Below are 14,075 nucleotides of genomic sequence, written 5' to 3' on the forward strand. Positions count from 1 at the left end.
TTTGTTCATTTCTTTCTCTGTATTCTTTCATTTAGGGGATATTGTATTGAGTCCTTCTCGCCTGGCTAACCAGAGCGCTGGCTTGAGATAAGGACGGTGGCGTAAACTCGTAGCTCTCGTTCGTGTGGGTATTCCCTCCGTGGTATTTTCCTTCCCTTCATTCCTGGGCCAGCCCTTTTCTCCAAACATTGTCCTGATCCTCCGCATAAAATGGCAACAGCACCTGGCGCAACGTGATGCGCTATCTACGCGCCGAGTGCTCCTAGACGTCCAACGATGCAAAAGACCACTCCACTGGTCGCTTTTAAATCCTTTTTCCAAGTCCTCCCCGTGCCACGTCTTTTTCCACGAAGAAAGAGAATAAACGTAAAACGCCCTTTCAAAATGCCGCGGAAAGCGTAGTGTCTCACGGCACATCGCTTACCGTCCAATACCGAGCCCGCCCCTGTAAGCGGGATGCACATCGCTCAAAGTGTCTTCATGAACGGCTGGTGCGACTGATCGCGGAGCGGCCTCCACCACATACCGCACCCCGTCGTCAGACACGTAGCTCGGTGGCCTTGGCACCTGCTCACCACCTTCCCTATTCGGATGAAGGCCACCCTGCCGCGTCTGCGTCGGCGGCGGCGGCTGCTGCCCCAGATGCGGAGTTTGGAAAGGGTCCAGCAGCTCCGTCGGCTGTGCGTTCGCGTCGACTGGTGGGTTGGGAGACACCGGGTTCTGATGGAGCGGATGCATCCCGCCGTCGACTCGTTGCCAGTAAAGCAGATCCGGGTTGATGGGCTATTCGCGTGCTATTAGATTTGAATCCCTCGCTGTAGTGCTTTCGAATCATGCACTTACCACACTGCATCGCCAGAGACCGTAAGCGGGCGGCGGTGCTTTGAGAACCTCCTTCTCGGGATCCATAGCACCGTGCAGAGTCCGGTCGTCGTCGTCGTCTTCTTCTTCTTCTTCTCCGAGCTCCTCGTCGCGTGCCATGTGCACGCGTATCGGTCTGTCGGGTTGAAAACCATCCGGTCCAGTGACTTCGGGGATTCTTGGTCCATCGTCTCCGCGCTGCGGGCCGAAGGACAACATGCAAAGCCGAACCAGCGAGTGGCAGAAAAGGATCGTGGTACTGAGAATGATGAGAATGAAGAGAACGTGCACTTCCTGGCCGGTGTGGGGACGAGTGAGAGCGATCGAAAGGTCTGCCAAGAGTCAGTCCAAGTACATCAAAGGCAAAGCGCGAGAACCTACAAACTGTCAAAATCATGGCAAGGAATAGACCGCTGCCAAAGAGCAGCAACGCCTTCTTCCTCGCCTGGGGGCTAGAGGGCCCCCACCCCCTGCGGGAGCTTCGGCGTCGGCCTCTTGTCCTGCGCGAACCGCGCCTCCTCACCCATGCTCCTTGCTGTCTTTTCTTTGCCCTCTTGTTGACGAGAGAAGCAAGCTGCGCCGTTTCTGGATCAACGGCATCGTTGAACGATGGTTCCCGGGTGTAGACTGCTGGAGGAGGCGCAGGGACATCATGCTGGGGGCTGGAAAGAACTGCTGGGCGGTACGGGCCGGTCGGATATTGGTGGTGAAGAGGGGTCTCATAGTCGGTGAAATCCCTCGCAAAACCAGCAGTTGGATACTGGTGGTATAGAGGGGCCGGAGGTTCAGTGAAGCCCCTTGCAAAACCACCATCTGGCGAGATGGTTTCCGGGGTATCAAGGCCACGGCGAAAACCCACAAAGCTTGGTGGTTTGGGAGTGCTGCGGTCCGAAAGTGCTGGAGAAGCGGCATATATGGAAGTCCCGTCCTGTAATAACGAGCGAACTTGGGACTGGACGTCGGAGATGGTCGAGGGAGTGGAAGACGCGCCAGAGACGGACGAGGCAGACGACAGCGATGACGTGAGAGAGGGAGGGTTTGGCGGGGTTTGCGGTGCTGCCGGCTCTTCCTGAGGCTGTGCAGCGGCGCGGTTGAAAAGAGAGAATTGAAAGGGAAAACTGAAAGGGACAGGCATGTTGTTGATGTCGGCCAGCCGTGGCACCTGGAGCTTTGTGGATGGTTGCGCGTCGAGTCCCCACGAGAGCCAGCACGAAGGATGTTTACGGGCGGCCTGAGGTATATCGACAACGGGCGGGTCGTGCAGAGGCGGGCGGGATTATTAATGGTTCACTGTGGAGGGCAGACACGTGGGGGGATTCCGTCCACAGCGGCGCCAGAAGGCCCAGCAGATGCAGGCGGGCGAGTGCGCGGTTCCCCAGGCTCGTGGACGGCGGGCAACTTCGTTCGCTGAGAGGCCAATGACGGGAACCGGTCCGGAGTCAAAAAGAGAGAGCACATGCAGGCGGCGAGTGATTGGCTCTGGCGCGAGGCTGGAGGTCAGCGGCGCTGCAGGCGTGTGGGTCAAACGTGGAGGAAAGGGCTCCAGGCAAACATGGGCGCAGCCAGTGGACGGCGCGCGAAGAAAAGGACAAAAGAACGAGCCCCAGGGCCACAGGAGCGCGGCGACGAAGGGGAAGGCGAAACTGAGGAGGCCGAGGCGCCAATGAGTCGAGGTTAAGAGCGGCGTTGCCAAACAGCCCGTTGCGGTCGCACGAGGGCTCTGGTGGCGCATGAGATGCCAGGGCCGGGCCATTGTATCAGGTTCATCCTGGCCGCGATGCGTCGTGCTCCATGGGGATCCAGGTCGCCGCGCTGAAACGCCCGCCAGGACGGCGATCGTGACCCCGACCGGCGCCAACCGCCCGCGGCCTGTCGTGGCCTATCGCTCGCCCGCACCGCCGCCTGCTGCGAACACACTAGCCCCCGCCTCGCCGAACCCACTGCCATCGTTGCCGCAATTTGCCCGGCTTTGCTTAATTACTACCTATCTTCGCTGCCCACCGCGCCCACTGCGCCCGCTGCGCCCGCCGCGCCCGCCTCCCTCTTGCGAGAGCCTCTGCGGCTCTGTCTGCCTTCGTGCCCAGCCGCCCTTCTCGGACCGCGCCTTTGTGCGCGTCGGTCGTCTTCAGTCGCGGCCCAGTCGTCGTGCGAAGCTCTGGTAGCTGCTTGATCTTGCAGCACCTAAGGTCTGCTCTTGTGACACGAACGGCCTCAAATCAATCTCGCTAGCCCAACGCGGTAGCTGTCCTCACTTGCCAAGCTCGCCCACAAGGAGCATGCCGTCCGATGAGCCGGATACAACTGCACGGAAGTTAGCGGATTCGGTGCTCCCGCAATATACCCAACGGCTACTCTTACCGATCGGCTCGTCACGCGGCGAAAACCGCACATCGTTGACCGCGCCCTTGTGGCCTGGCAGCTTGTAGAGAAGCTTGCCCGTGTTGGCGTCCCATACCACAACCGTGCGGTCGCCGCTTCCAGCCGCAATCTTCTGGCCCTTGGGGTCCCAGCTCGCCTTCAGCAAATTCTTCTCCAGCCCTGTCGGCGCTCCGTCGTACGTCTTGAGCTGGCGATCCGTAGGAGCAAACGGCCGAATGTCCCATGTTCGAACAGTCGAGTCGTGCGAATTGGAGAGCAGCGTCTGCGAATCCGGAGAAACTTGCAGGGACGTAATCGTGTCCGTGTGTCCCAGCAGCGAATACGCGACGGCCTTCTTGCGCATGTCCCATACTTTGATGTCGTTGTCTATGCCACCTGAGTATAGCTCGTTACCAGCTTCTGCCAAGGCCACGGCGGTCACGGGGAATTCAGTCTCGATGTAATCGACCGCCTCCTTTTGTCTCGGATCCCAAATCTGCGCAACGTCAATTTTTCGGCGCTCCACTGACAGGGCTGCATCTCGTTGCTTACCCCAATGTACCCATCGTCTGAGCCGCTGAGAAGCAATTCTTCTCCTCGCTTGCTCACATCCATGCAGTTGATGACCTCTTCGTGCCCCGTGTGTCTGCGTATCCTCTGGCCAGTCTCGACATCCCAGCTGGCAAGCATCATGTCGGCCGAGGCTGAGTAAATAATGCGAGAGTCGCGCGACCAGTGCAGGTCCAAGACAGCGCCCTTGTGTCCGCTCAGAATGCCGTAGTTTTCGCATTGGCCGTACGTCCGCCACAAGACTGTCGAATCATCTCAGCCACAGCGAGAATATAGAGTGAATGTTGGTGAACTTACGGATGTTCCGATCCATTGAGCCAGAGGCTATGTGTTGGCCGGTCGGGTCGAACCTCGTCGCAAACACCTCGCCAGAATGCCCTAGGGAACCAAAGGTTAGAGCATGCGGGAACAACCATGTTGGACAAAAGTACCTGTGAGCTCCATGATAGGAGCTTGCAGCCCGCTCGTACGGGGCACCTACGGAATCAGCCATTGTTCGCCTTTCTTCTCGCCTTAGCTCAAGGGCAAGGAACACAGGGATATCCGAGGTGAAACGTACTGCTTGGATGAGAGCGCCATTGTGTGCGGAGCTATTCGTGATGGCGACTTCGTTGCCTAGGTCGTTGTCGGAGCGTTGCCTCTTGACGAGCTGGTTGGAGCCGAAAGAGTCGGCAGCCGGGCGCTTTTCCGAAGACATGATGGCGATGACGTCCGGCGTGCGGTGAGCGGTCCAGTGCGGGGGACGAAGGCGGCGGTTGAGATGGTGATGGCGGTGCTTCAAAGTTTACGGCCCACAGCGGCGATCCCCGCGCTAAGCACACGGCGCGCGTCGAACGCGGCCGGGCCGACGAGCTCCTGAGGCTGCGTCACCGTACCCCAGACCATCCGCGATTCCTCAGTCGGAAATTCAATCAACTGCCTTCATATACCCCCTCTGCGCATCCCGCCCACCCGGATCGCCACCCTGTCCGGTTGAGGCAGTTTGATGCGCCCGCCCCGACCGTTCTCATCTCGTTGCGACTGAGGACCGGGCGCACCGTCTGTGTCCAGGAGCGCCATGGCTTCCACCAAGGCTGCCCGCCTGGGCGAAGAGTGAGCCCCCCGCCCGCTCTCCGCGCATGCAAAAGCTGACCTCCTCTAGGGTTTGGAAGTAAGTAGCGACCTTCTCGAGCCCAGCGCAACGCCCGCTGTCTCTAACGCCTTCAAGAACCCGTGTCGACAAAGTCAATGCCGAACTAGTCACCCTTACCTACGGAACGATCGTCGCGCAGCTTTGCAAGGACTTTGACAGCGATTATGTCGAGGTTAATCGACAGCTAGACAAGATGGGATACAACATTGGCCTACGCCTGATCGAGGACTTCCTTGCCAAGTCCAATACCACCTCGTGCTCCAGCTTCCGCGAGGTTGCTGAGATGATCTCCAAGGTACGATGACAGCTGCGCTTCGCTCTTTTCCCTCGACCGGTCTTGCAGCTAGTTGGTAGAACCGCGCCAACACCATACTGGCGACTGGATCCCCCAAGCAGACCGTTGGGCCCAGCCTCAAACCCTCCAAACTCCCAATACGGCGGCAATATCATGCTAACATGCAATGTCGGACAGGTCGGCTTCAAAGTGTTCCTGAACATCACTCCGACCATCACCAACTGGACCAGCGACAGCAAGCAGTTCTCTCTGATATTCGATGAGAACCCTCTGGCAGACTTTGTGGAGTTGCCGGACGATGGCCGTGCTCAAGATGAACTCTGGTACTCGAACATCCTTTGCGGAGTTTTGCGGGGAGCATTGGAGATGGTTAGTCAACCCTGCCTCCGGGTCTCCAATGTCCTCGGACCCAGCGGCGCTTCACGCCACATGGATCACGCCATCGCTAAGCTCCGGTGTAGGTTCAAATGCAAGTGGAGGTACATTTCATCACCGACGTGCTTCGGGGCAACGACACGACAGAGATGCGCATCACTCTCGTCCGGTTTATCGAGGACGAGCTGCCGCCCGATGATGAGTGAACGGGCGGAGCAGGGCGCCAAGACCAACGCAGCGGAGCCCGGGGCCGGTCAACGGTGCAACCGGGCGGCGCAAAGTTTGGCAGGCGTGCAGTAAGGGCGCAGGCCGCGGGCGACGCAGCGAGCGGTGCAGCGGCGGACGCGGTAGGGCGTGCAGGCGGCGTGGGGCGGAGAGATTCATCTAAATAAACTATGAGTGCTATACCCTGATCGCCACCCCCTGGCCGCTGCAGAGAGGGCGGGAGGAGAGGGCCGTCGGCGGAGTCACGTGATTTGAGCGGAACACTCAGAGCAGCGCTGAGAAGGATGCAAGACATGTTTTCTGGCGTGGGCAGAGCGATGTGTGTGTTTCCGAGGGCTGGTTTGGCGGTGGTGACGCTGCATTGCAAGTGGCTGGGCTGGATGCGTGGTGCCTCGTGATTATGTGCGCACCCAATCGACAGCGCCTGGAGGGCCATGAAGGCGCGCCCCCCCAACCGCTAAGCTCGCACACCTCTACTTGCAATTCCTTACCCGGCCTTGCGCTGCTGATACCCTGCGTGGCCATCGTGCAAATCTTTACTCTCGCGGCCGCTTCCTCCCGCTGTCTGCTGTAACACGTCGCCGCCTCGCTAGCGACGCCATTTGATTGCGCGCAGCAGAATCAGGATACTCAGCACCCACCGCGCCTCTCCGACTCCCGCCCAACACCATCACCCACGCGCCCCTCGAGTGATCGCACGCCTGCGCCTTGCGACCGCCCAACGCCGCGAGCCCAGCGGGCCCCCAGTAATCACCGACGCCGCCGTCATCTCGGCCGTCCACACCCGGAGCGCCGACCTTGCCTTCACGCCGCTGCATCGCACGACCGCCGCGACGATCAAGGCCGCGCCCGCTCATGCTGGAGCACAGCACGCCCATCTCCTGAGGCGGGTTCGTTGCATTCTCCTCCGCAGTCCCACACCCACGGCCGCGAAGGGACCCAGACACTTTTGACCGCGCATCCGCGCTCTCCACAACCCGACGCCGCTCATGATGAACCAGCAGCAGGCCAGCATGGCCGCAATGCAGCAGCAGCAAGGCGGTCCCGTCGGAGGCACACCGCTGATGCAGGCCGGTGTGGCGCGAAACTCCACCGACCCGCAAACCATGCTTAACACATACATCTACGACTATTTCCTCAAGAACCACCACTGGGAACTCGCCCGCCAGGTCAAGGATGCGCTTGTCATCAACATCGGACCTGCCGCGAAGACCAGCCCAGGCGGTCGACGCGACGTGAACGGCATGGACGACATGGACACTGATAACAAGGACGACGTGCACAAACGCCCCGACGATCTCCCTCCCGCCGCCGTGCCTATCGACCCCTCCGAGAACTCCTTCCTGTTCGACTGGTGGCATCAGTTCTGGGACATCTTCAACGCGCAGCGCCAGCGCTCCAAGCCGGGCTCAGCGCAGCTGCAGTATCTGGCTCACACTAGGGTTTGTTATCCCGAGCCCCTCCCCCCCCTCCCTCCCCCGCTTGCCGCATCGCTGATAACGCCCGCAGCAACAAGCCCAATTGAGGCAGGAAAACCAGCAGCGCCTGATGATGACAACAACACCTAACGGGCAACCGTACAGGGGCATGATGGGAATGCCCGCCAATACCAAGGAGATGCAGATGCGGATGATGCAGAATCGCGGACCAATGTATGTGGGCTCAGAGATGCGTCGGCCCGGTGGTACGGTTACTAACGATTCTTTTTACTGCGGTGTAGGAACCCACAGCAGCTCCAGCAGATGAAGAACCAGCAGCAACAAATGATGCAGAATCAGCAGATGCAGCGGGACGGATCGCAGATGGACATGAACCAACGTCCGCAGTCGCCCGGCTCGGCCGAGAACGCGCCATCGCCGAACAAGCGTCCACGTCTTGAGAACGGGTTCAGTGGCCAGCCGATGGGCCCTGGCGGAAGAAGCCAGGGAATGCAGCCGCAGCAGATGGGTGCAACTTCTGCAGCCCAGGCTGGCCAGATGCTCATGGCAAATGGCATTGACCCGAATAACATGACGCCGCAGCAGTTCAATGCATTCCAGGGGCAGAATCCCAATGTGCAGGCAAAGGGTCTACAGGTATATGCTCAAAATCTTGCCTTGCAGCATAAAGCAGCCTTGAATAACCAACAATTGGCAAAGGAAATGAACAACGCCGGAATGCAAAACTCCCCCATGGCTCAGCAGGGCGCGGATGGCTCGCAGGACTTCTTCCAGGGCAATGCTAACGCCCGTATGCAGCCAGGCGCCCCCGGTCAGCAGCCCGGCGGCAACCATGCGCTGCAGGACTACCAGATGCAACTGATGCTCTTGGAGCAACAGAACAAGAAGCGCCTCCTAATGGCACGCCAGGAGCAGGACAACATTACTCAGCATCCCGCCTCTGGCCCAGTCGGTCAGCCGGGTTTCCCGCCAGCAATGTCACCTCAGGGTAGCAGGGCTGGCCCCTCGCCGAATCCCAGTGATCAGATGAAACGTGGCACCCCGAAGCTGAACCAGGCTGGCCTTCCTGGCTCGCCCATGCCGGATGGACCAATGCCGCAGAACAGGAGCTCACCATTGCCGAACGGCGGCTTTGATCCCAACCAAATGCCACCCGGCATGCCGCAGTTCTACCAGGGACAGATGGCGAACGGCATGATGAGACCACCAAGCTCACACCCCGGCTTCCAAGGACAGATGCCACAGCAACAGCAAATGGAGATGATCGCTCGTAACGGTGGACGGATGCCGAACGGAGCCATGTGGCCTCAAGGTGGACCTCCCCAAATGATGCAGCAGGGCCAGCAACAAGGAGGCCCGCAACAGGGCCAGGGCATGCAGCCGGGTCAGCAACAGCCGCCGCCTATGGGCACTCCCCAACAGCGGAACCAACAGATGCCTCCTCCGCCGGCTCCCGCCGTTGGCAACGAGAATGGCCGGACGCAACCGTCTTCTCCCGCGCAGCCTCAGAATCAACCCCCGACCCCTTCGCAAACTAACAAGGCGAACCCCAAGAACAAGAAGAAGGACGACAAGAAGGTTGGAACGCCGCGCCTTGATCGTGTCTACGTGAGCTAACCAATGATAGAATGCCCCATCCAAACCGCCAGCTGGCGGCGCCGCAAAGAAGGGTTCAACAGCGGGTGCTACCCCGGCCTCGGACGCGGACAATCATCCACCGACACCTACGCCTAGTACGCCATCAATGCCAATGCAACAAAAGAAATCGATTAGTAACCAGTCTACAACAGCTCAACAACTCAACCCTCAGCAGCCTACCGCGCCCGCGAACCCGCCTCCCCAGGTGCCCGCTCAGCCCCAAATGGACCCCAACGCCAATGCTCCTTTTGGAGATCTTGGCAACGACACGGTACGTGGCTGCCCCTTTGCCCGTAGTCTCGCGATACTAACGACTTTCCAGAACGGCGGTTTCAACCTAGACTTCAGCTCTATCGACAGCGGCGACGTCCTCGAGAACTTCGATTTCGATACCTTCTTGCACACTGACGACGGCGGTCCCAGCGCCTTCACATTCGACCAGGCTTTCCTCAATGACGGAGTTGAAGCAGACGCACTATGATTACGACATCAACGTCGAGTATCCGATCTCACGAGTTTTTCCCAATAGGATTCCTGTCGACATTTAGATTTTTGCCCGCGATGGTCCTCTCTTCCCGCTCTCTTCTCTCTGGGCATTTTCCAACTTTCTCGGGGATAGACATTCGAGAAGGACGCCGAGATGGCCGGACTTGCGCGCAGCGTGCGCAGGATGATGGCCCCTCTTAGCATCCTTTGCTTGGAGAACGCAGCACTTGTGCATTTATTTCAGTTACAGACATGTTATCCTTCGTTGCACAGTACATCCGCGCACACAAACACCGCAACGGATAGGCTGCGCTTCTCTCCATGAGCAGTCACTACTGTGGACTATTCCTCTCGATATCAACCTTAACTTTCTTGTGTCTTTTCCTGGTCTTGCGCTTAGGCTGGCGGGTACGCGAACGGGTGGTGCATCTGGTATCTAAACTTTTCGTTACTTGCGTGACGGCGTCAAGTCTCACTTTTCAATATTCCCCCAAAAATTCCTTCCGACTTTGAACGCGTGTCGAAAGTTTCCTCACTATACTGCTGTCTTGTTTTGGTGTCTCCCCTTTCTGGTAGTTGGTGGAAAGGGAGGCGCGCTGTGTGTTGGATGGAATGGGTCGGATGGGAGAGGTCTGCAACAATTTTTCCCCTTTTCCTTTTGCTTTCCCCTGCTATTGCAGTGTCTGTCGAAACCGTTGTTTGGTGTTATCCGTTATATTTTCATTTACCAAGTCGTCAAGTCACTTCTTAAAATCGACTCTAATTTATACCACACTTTTCGCTCCCGCAAGCACCGAGGAAAAAGAGTTTCTTTCTTTGCACCGATTTCATCCGACCCAATTCCCCCCCTCCAAAAGAGTGCTGGCTGCGGCGGATTGCGTGCAAGGCAGGATTATATATGGATGGGTGACTGCAAGCTGCATGAGTGACAAGAATGGCGGGTGGGACGAAAGTGAGGGGTGGACTAAGATATGTGACTGTGGGAGGAGACGTGTCAGCTGTGGGACATGCTTGACGGGCTCACCGGATGAGAGGGGGTTTACGGAAGGTTGCGGCCTTTCTTCAGGTTCTGTCCCTCCTCCACGAACAGCAGTTTCGTGGCTACGTACAACGTCGAGCGAAATTCATTTCAACTTGTTGGAGAGATTGGTCTGGTCATAGGGGAGGGTGTTTGGGAGTCAGCTCTATTCGCATCCTTTCAACATCGCCTTGTTTTTTTCGGTGGTGTGTGGCGGCGTCTTCATGATTTGGCGCGTCGGTCTTGAGAGGGCATGCATCTCTGGACTGTCTGTTGTTTGTTTTCTGTTCACACACATGTCAATCGCCGGCGCTCGACGTGGATTTTTTTCTTGGTATTCCAAGGGGAGGGTTTTCGCTGTGTGCGCAGCATGACATTGTGCCAGGTGCTTTGTATGTACAGCGTGTGCGTCTGAGCGTAAACTCCTTGACAGCGCATGCATGTACGACGCGAGAAGGACTTGATCATTTTGTTTTGGTCCTTGTACTTTTTTTCCCCCTTGGCTTTTCACGCTCCGTGCATTTCCTCCTGTTCTTGCCTTCGTGTCGTTTCATTTCTTGCTTTCATCTTTTCAAGGCCCGAGTATCGCCCACATTCGTACGTATGTACCTCTGTACATTCGGCGCGTCTTTGCTCGTCCAAGTGGGTTTCAAGTAGCAAGTCCATCCAATACATTCTCAAGAAATTGTGCTTGTCATCTTCATCATCATGAATTTCCTTTGGTGTTTCGAAAAAGAAAGTATCCTCATCTTCTTCAAGTCACTCGTTTATCTCCAGGCTTGAGTTCCCCCACCCCCGTATCCGATAAGGTCAACATCGTCGTCTTCCAGCAAGTTCTTCGCGTGCAACAGAGCAGTAATCTGCTGTTGCCTGATAGATTCCAGACTTACGTGCTCGCTGCTACTAGTAAAGTCTCCTTCCTCTACGGACAAAAAGCAGGACGTCGATCGACTAGACGCAAGGCGGACTGGGCCATCAAGTTTGTCCCTTGCTCGGCGAATGAATTAGAGTGTCGACATAGTACTTGTTTCATATTTTATACCTCGATTTGTTTATCTATCTCAACTGAATACTTTGCAAGATACCGCCCCATTCTTCGTCATCTCGTCTTTCAGCCTTTTGGATCCGAATCAAAAGGACACACACATGCTCGCTAGCAAATGGGAAAAAGAGAGAAGGCCTATCTACGACGGATAAGCCCATGAACCGATACGCCACCCTCCCTCCTATCAAAGCCCGCTCGCTCTCCGAACGCCAGGCAAACAGGAAAAAATATATAAGGTAAACAAGATTGAGAATGGTGTATGCTCATATAGCCTTCAAGATGAACATCGGGGAGATGGTCTTAGAATCAACATTTCTCGTAGATAGCTTTTCTCCAACGTCATCGATCCTCAATCCGTCATTTCCGTGTCAGATTTGCTCCCGTCATCTTTCTTTTCCTCCGCCCTTTTTTCTGCTTCCTTAGCACCCTTGTCCCCCGCCTTCTCGTCGCCAGGCTTACCTTTCGCTTCGTTGTCCTCATCGTCGTCAACGTCCTTCATCTCCGCTTCAGGACTCACAGGCTGCGCGGGCTTCGGCTTCTTGCCGTCGTCGTCCTCACCCGCCTCTCCGTCGTCCTTCTTCGTCGCGCCGACCGGCGCCCTCCCCACGGCCGCTTCCATGTTGATTTCGCCACCGGCGCTCTCATGCTGGGGCCCCACGTCTTCAGCACCCACCTCGCCGGGGCCTCGCGCATGGGGCATCTCCTCCTGCTGCTTCTCCTCGCCCGTTGCCATCTCGTCGCCTTCCTTCTGCTCGTCGCCATCCGCCGCCGAAGCTGCAGCGGCAGCGGAGGCGGAGTAGCCGGGCAGCAGCACTCGTCTGGGATTGCTCTGCCCGACGGGCACGACGCCAGCCTCCTGTTCCTGCCGCAGTAGCTCGCCCTGCGTCACCGCGCCCGCCTCTCTCAAGCTTTCGGCCGTGGTGGCGGCTGCCGCGGTGCCTGCGGAGGGGCCTCCTGCCGTCGGGGCGGGCGGGGCACCGGCGCCCGGCGCGGGCGACGACGTCGTCGTAAGCGCGCCGTTGATGACAGACACCGTCTCGATGCGGCCCGCGCCGTTCGGTCCGTCCACCATCTCCGTGCACTCGCTGACGAGCTCGCTGTTGTTGTTGTTGTTGTTCCCGTTCGCGCTGCCGCCCGACGACGACGACGACCCACCGCCCGCGCCGCCGCCGCGGTTCTGCAACCACGGAATCGGCGTCAGCAGCGCCCCGCCCAAGCTCTCGTCGCTGCCGAGGGCGGCCGCCGACGGGGAGACGGCCGACGCCGTCGCGCTGCTGGTCGGCGTGATGCCGTTGAGGATGCCCGTGCCCGTGGGCACCGCCGCCTGCGGCAGCGGAAACACCGTCGTCGCGCTGCTCACGCTGACCACGCGGTCCAGCGCGCGCAGGTATGGCGGCAGGAACCGGTAGTGCGCCCGCGGGTGCAGCACCAGCTCGGCCAGCCGCTGCACCGTGTACGGGGGCTCCTTTGCGAACTGCTTCCGCAGCGCTCCCGCGATCGACGCGTGCAGGCCCGCCAGCTCTGACGGCAGCGACGACGATGCCGATGATGATGTCGACGGCGTCGCTGCGCCAGAAGACGGGGGAGAGGACGTGTCGTTGCCCTCGTTGGTGTCGCCGCTGGCTGCGCCTGCAGCGGTGGGAGAAGAAGTGCTGTTGGCGTCTTGCGAGCCGGAGTGGGGCAGGGCTTGTGCGGAAGGGCCGGGCGAGGGTGTGATTCGGGCGGCGGCGTTGGGAGTGGTGTTGCTACTACTGGCAGGCGGCGCGTTTTCCTTGTCGGCAGTCGTAGCGACTTGACTCCGCAGGATTCGGTCGGGAGGAGGCGGCGGTCTGACGGGGGTCGGCGAGCGTTCTCGCTCAACGACGATGGGCGGCGGGATTGTCGGGGTGGGAAATTCGTCGGCAACGATCTGTACGGAGGCAGCATGGTGAGCGGGCTGCGCCAACCACGAAACAGGAGCTGGCGGCAGCGCATACGTGATCGAGCCTCGACAGCACTATTTCGAGGGCGCGCGGCCACTCGCTCCTGCAGCAGGTGTCAGCATGCGCACACGAAGGGTAAGGGAAGCCCGAAGCTGGCAGGCGGGACTCACGCAAGCATGGAGCCATCTTTGGCAGCCTGCTCCAGTAGCTGCTCGCCTATTTGCCGCAGGGGGATGTTAGCATGGACGGCGCGACTCCAGGCCAAGTGGCTTACCGGACAGCATGGTGGCGGATCAGTCGTGGGTATGGTGTTGAGGGAGCAAGCTTGAGCTGCGCTCGGGCGTGTTGATGCGCGCGCGTCGTCGATGAGCCGCTGCCAGCGCCCGAACTTCGGCGAATTTTTATCTTATCGCGCGCGCGCCAGTCCGCATAAGGCAATCACATGCGCACAGGCTACGCTCAGGTTTAGTTTAAGCCCACAGGGCAATTTTGTTATTAGAGCTGCTATGTAAGGGTTAGTGGTCCAGCTAGACAAATGCCATTGCAAAGCAATAACCAAGAAGGATTGCAAAAAGAACGCCAGTCCGCCAGCTACCAGATCGCTAAGACATGAGATCCCATCCCAGACGCCATGCCTCCCACAACCCGAGATCATGAATGGTATCTTGTCATAATGCTGTGGGTTAGTACTTGTCAGCGGTCCATCCAGGC

The 14,075-nt window shown here is 58.6% G+C and overlaps 5 protein-coding genes across 5 annotated transcripts; 2 read left to right on the forward strand and 3 right to left on the reverse strand.

Annotated features, from left to right (window-relative positions):
- Positions 1–420: 420 nt before the first annotated feature.
- BKCO1_1500055 (uncharacterized protein) lies at positions 421–1,996 on the reverse strand (the record flags this gene model as incomplete). Its single annotated transcript, XM_020271314.1, has 3 exons — positions 421–783; positions 844–1,193; positions 1,243–1,996. 3 exons carry the CDS (start codon positions 1,994–1,996, stop codon positions 421–423), a joined length of 1,467 nt encoding a protein of 488 aa, XP_020132114.1.
- Positions 1,997–3,109: 1,113 nt separating this feature from the next.
- On the reverse strand, positions 3,110–4,486 carry BKCO1_1500056 (u5 snrnp complex; the record flags this gene model as incomplete). The annotated part of the gene is made up of 6 exons (XM_020271315.1): positions 3,110–3,162; positions 3,220–3,715; positions 3,772–4,031; positions 4,087–4,167; positions 4,221–4,266; positions 4,349–4,486. The coding sequence occupies 6 exons, from the start codon at positions 4,484–4,486 to the stop codon at positions 3,110–3,112; spliced, it is 1,074 nt and encodes a 357-aa protein (XP_020132111.1).
- A 360-nt stretch (positions 4,487–4,846) lies between these two features.
- BKCO1_1500057 (bet3 family protein) lies at positions 4,847–5,797 on the forward strand (the record flags this gene model as incomplete). Its single annotated transcript, XM_020271316.1, has 5 exons — positions 4,847–4,881; positions 4,931–4,939; positions 4,997–5,216; positions 5,394–5,585; positions 5,678–5,797. 5 exons carry the CDS (start codon positions 4,847–4,849, stop codon positions 5,795–5,797), a joined length of 576 nt encoding a protein of 191 aa, XP_020132112.1.
- Positions 5,798–6,805: 1,008 nt separating this feature from the next.
- Positions 6,806–9,374, forward strand: BKCO1_1500058 (camp-dependent protein kinase pathway protein; the record flags this gene model as incomplete). Its single annotated transcript, XM_020271317.1, has 5 exons — positions 6,806–7,258; positions 7,326–7,468; positions 7,537–8,833; positions 8,883–9,164; positions 9,216–9,374. 5 exons carry the CDS (start codon positions 6,806–6,808, stop codon positions 9,372–9,374), a joined length of 2,334 nt encoding a protein of 777 aa, XP_020132109.1.
- A 2,417-nt stretch (positions 9,375–11,791) lies between these two features.
- On the reverse strand, positions 11,792–13,648 carry BKCO1_1500059 (protein phosphatase 4 core regulatory subunit r2 protein; the record flags this gene model as incomplete). The annotated part of the gene is made up of 4 exons (XM_020271318.1): positions 11,792–13,351; positions 13,419–13,467; positions 13,535–13,580; positions 13,639–13,648. The coding sequence occupies 4 exons, from the start codon at positions 13,646–13,648 to the stop codon at positions 11,792–11,794; spliced, it is 1,665 nt and encodes a 554-aa protein (XP_020132110.1).
- Between the last annotated feature and the right edge of the window lie 427 nt (positions 13,649–14,075).

The sequence above is a fragment of the Diplodia corticola genome, assembly GCF_001883845.1.
Source record: "Diplodia corticola strain CBS 112549 chromosome Unknown scaffold15, whole genome shotgun sequence".
NCBI classification, from domain to species: domain Eukaryota; kingdom Fungi; phylum Ascomycota; class Dothideomycetes; order Botryosphaeriales; family Botryosphaeriaceae; genus Diplodia; species Diplodia corticola.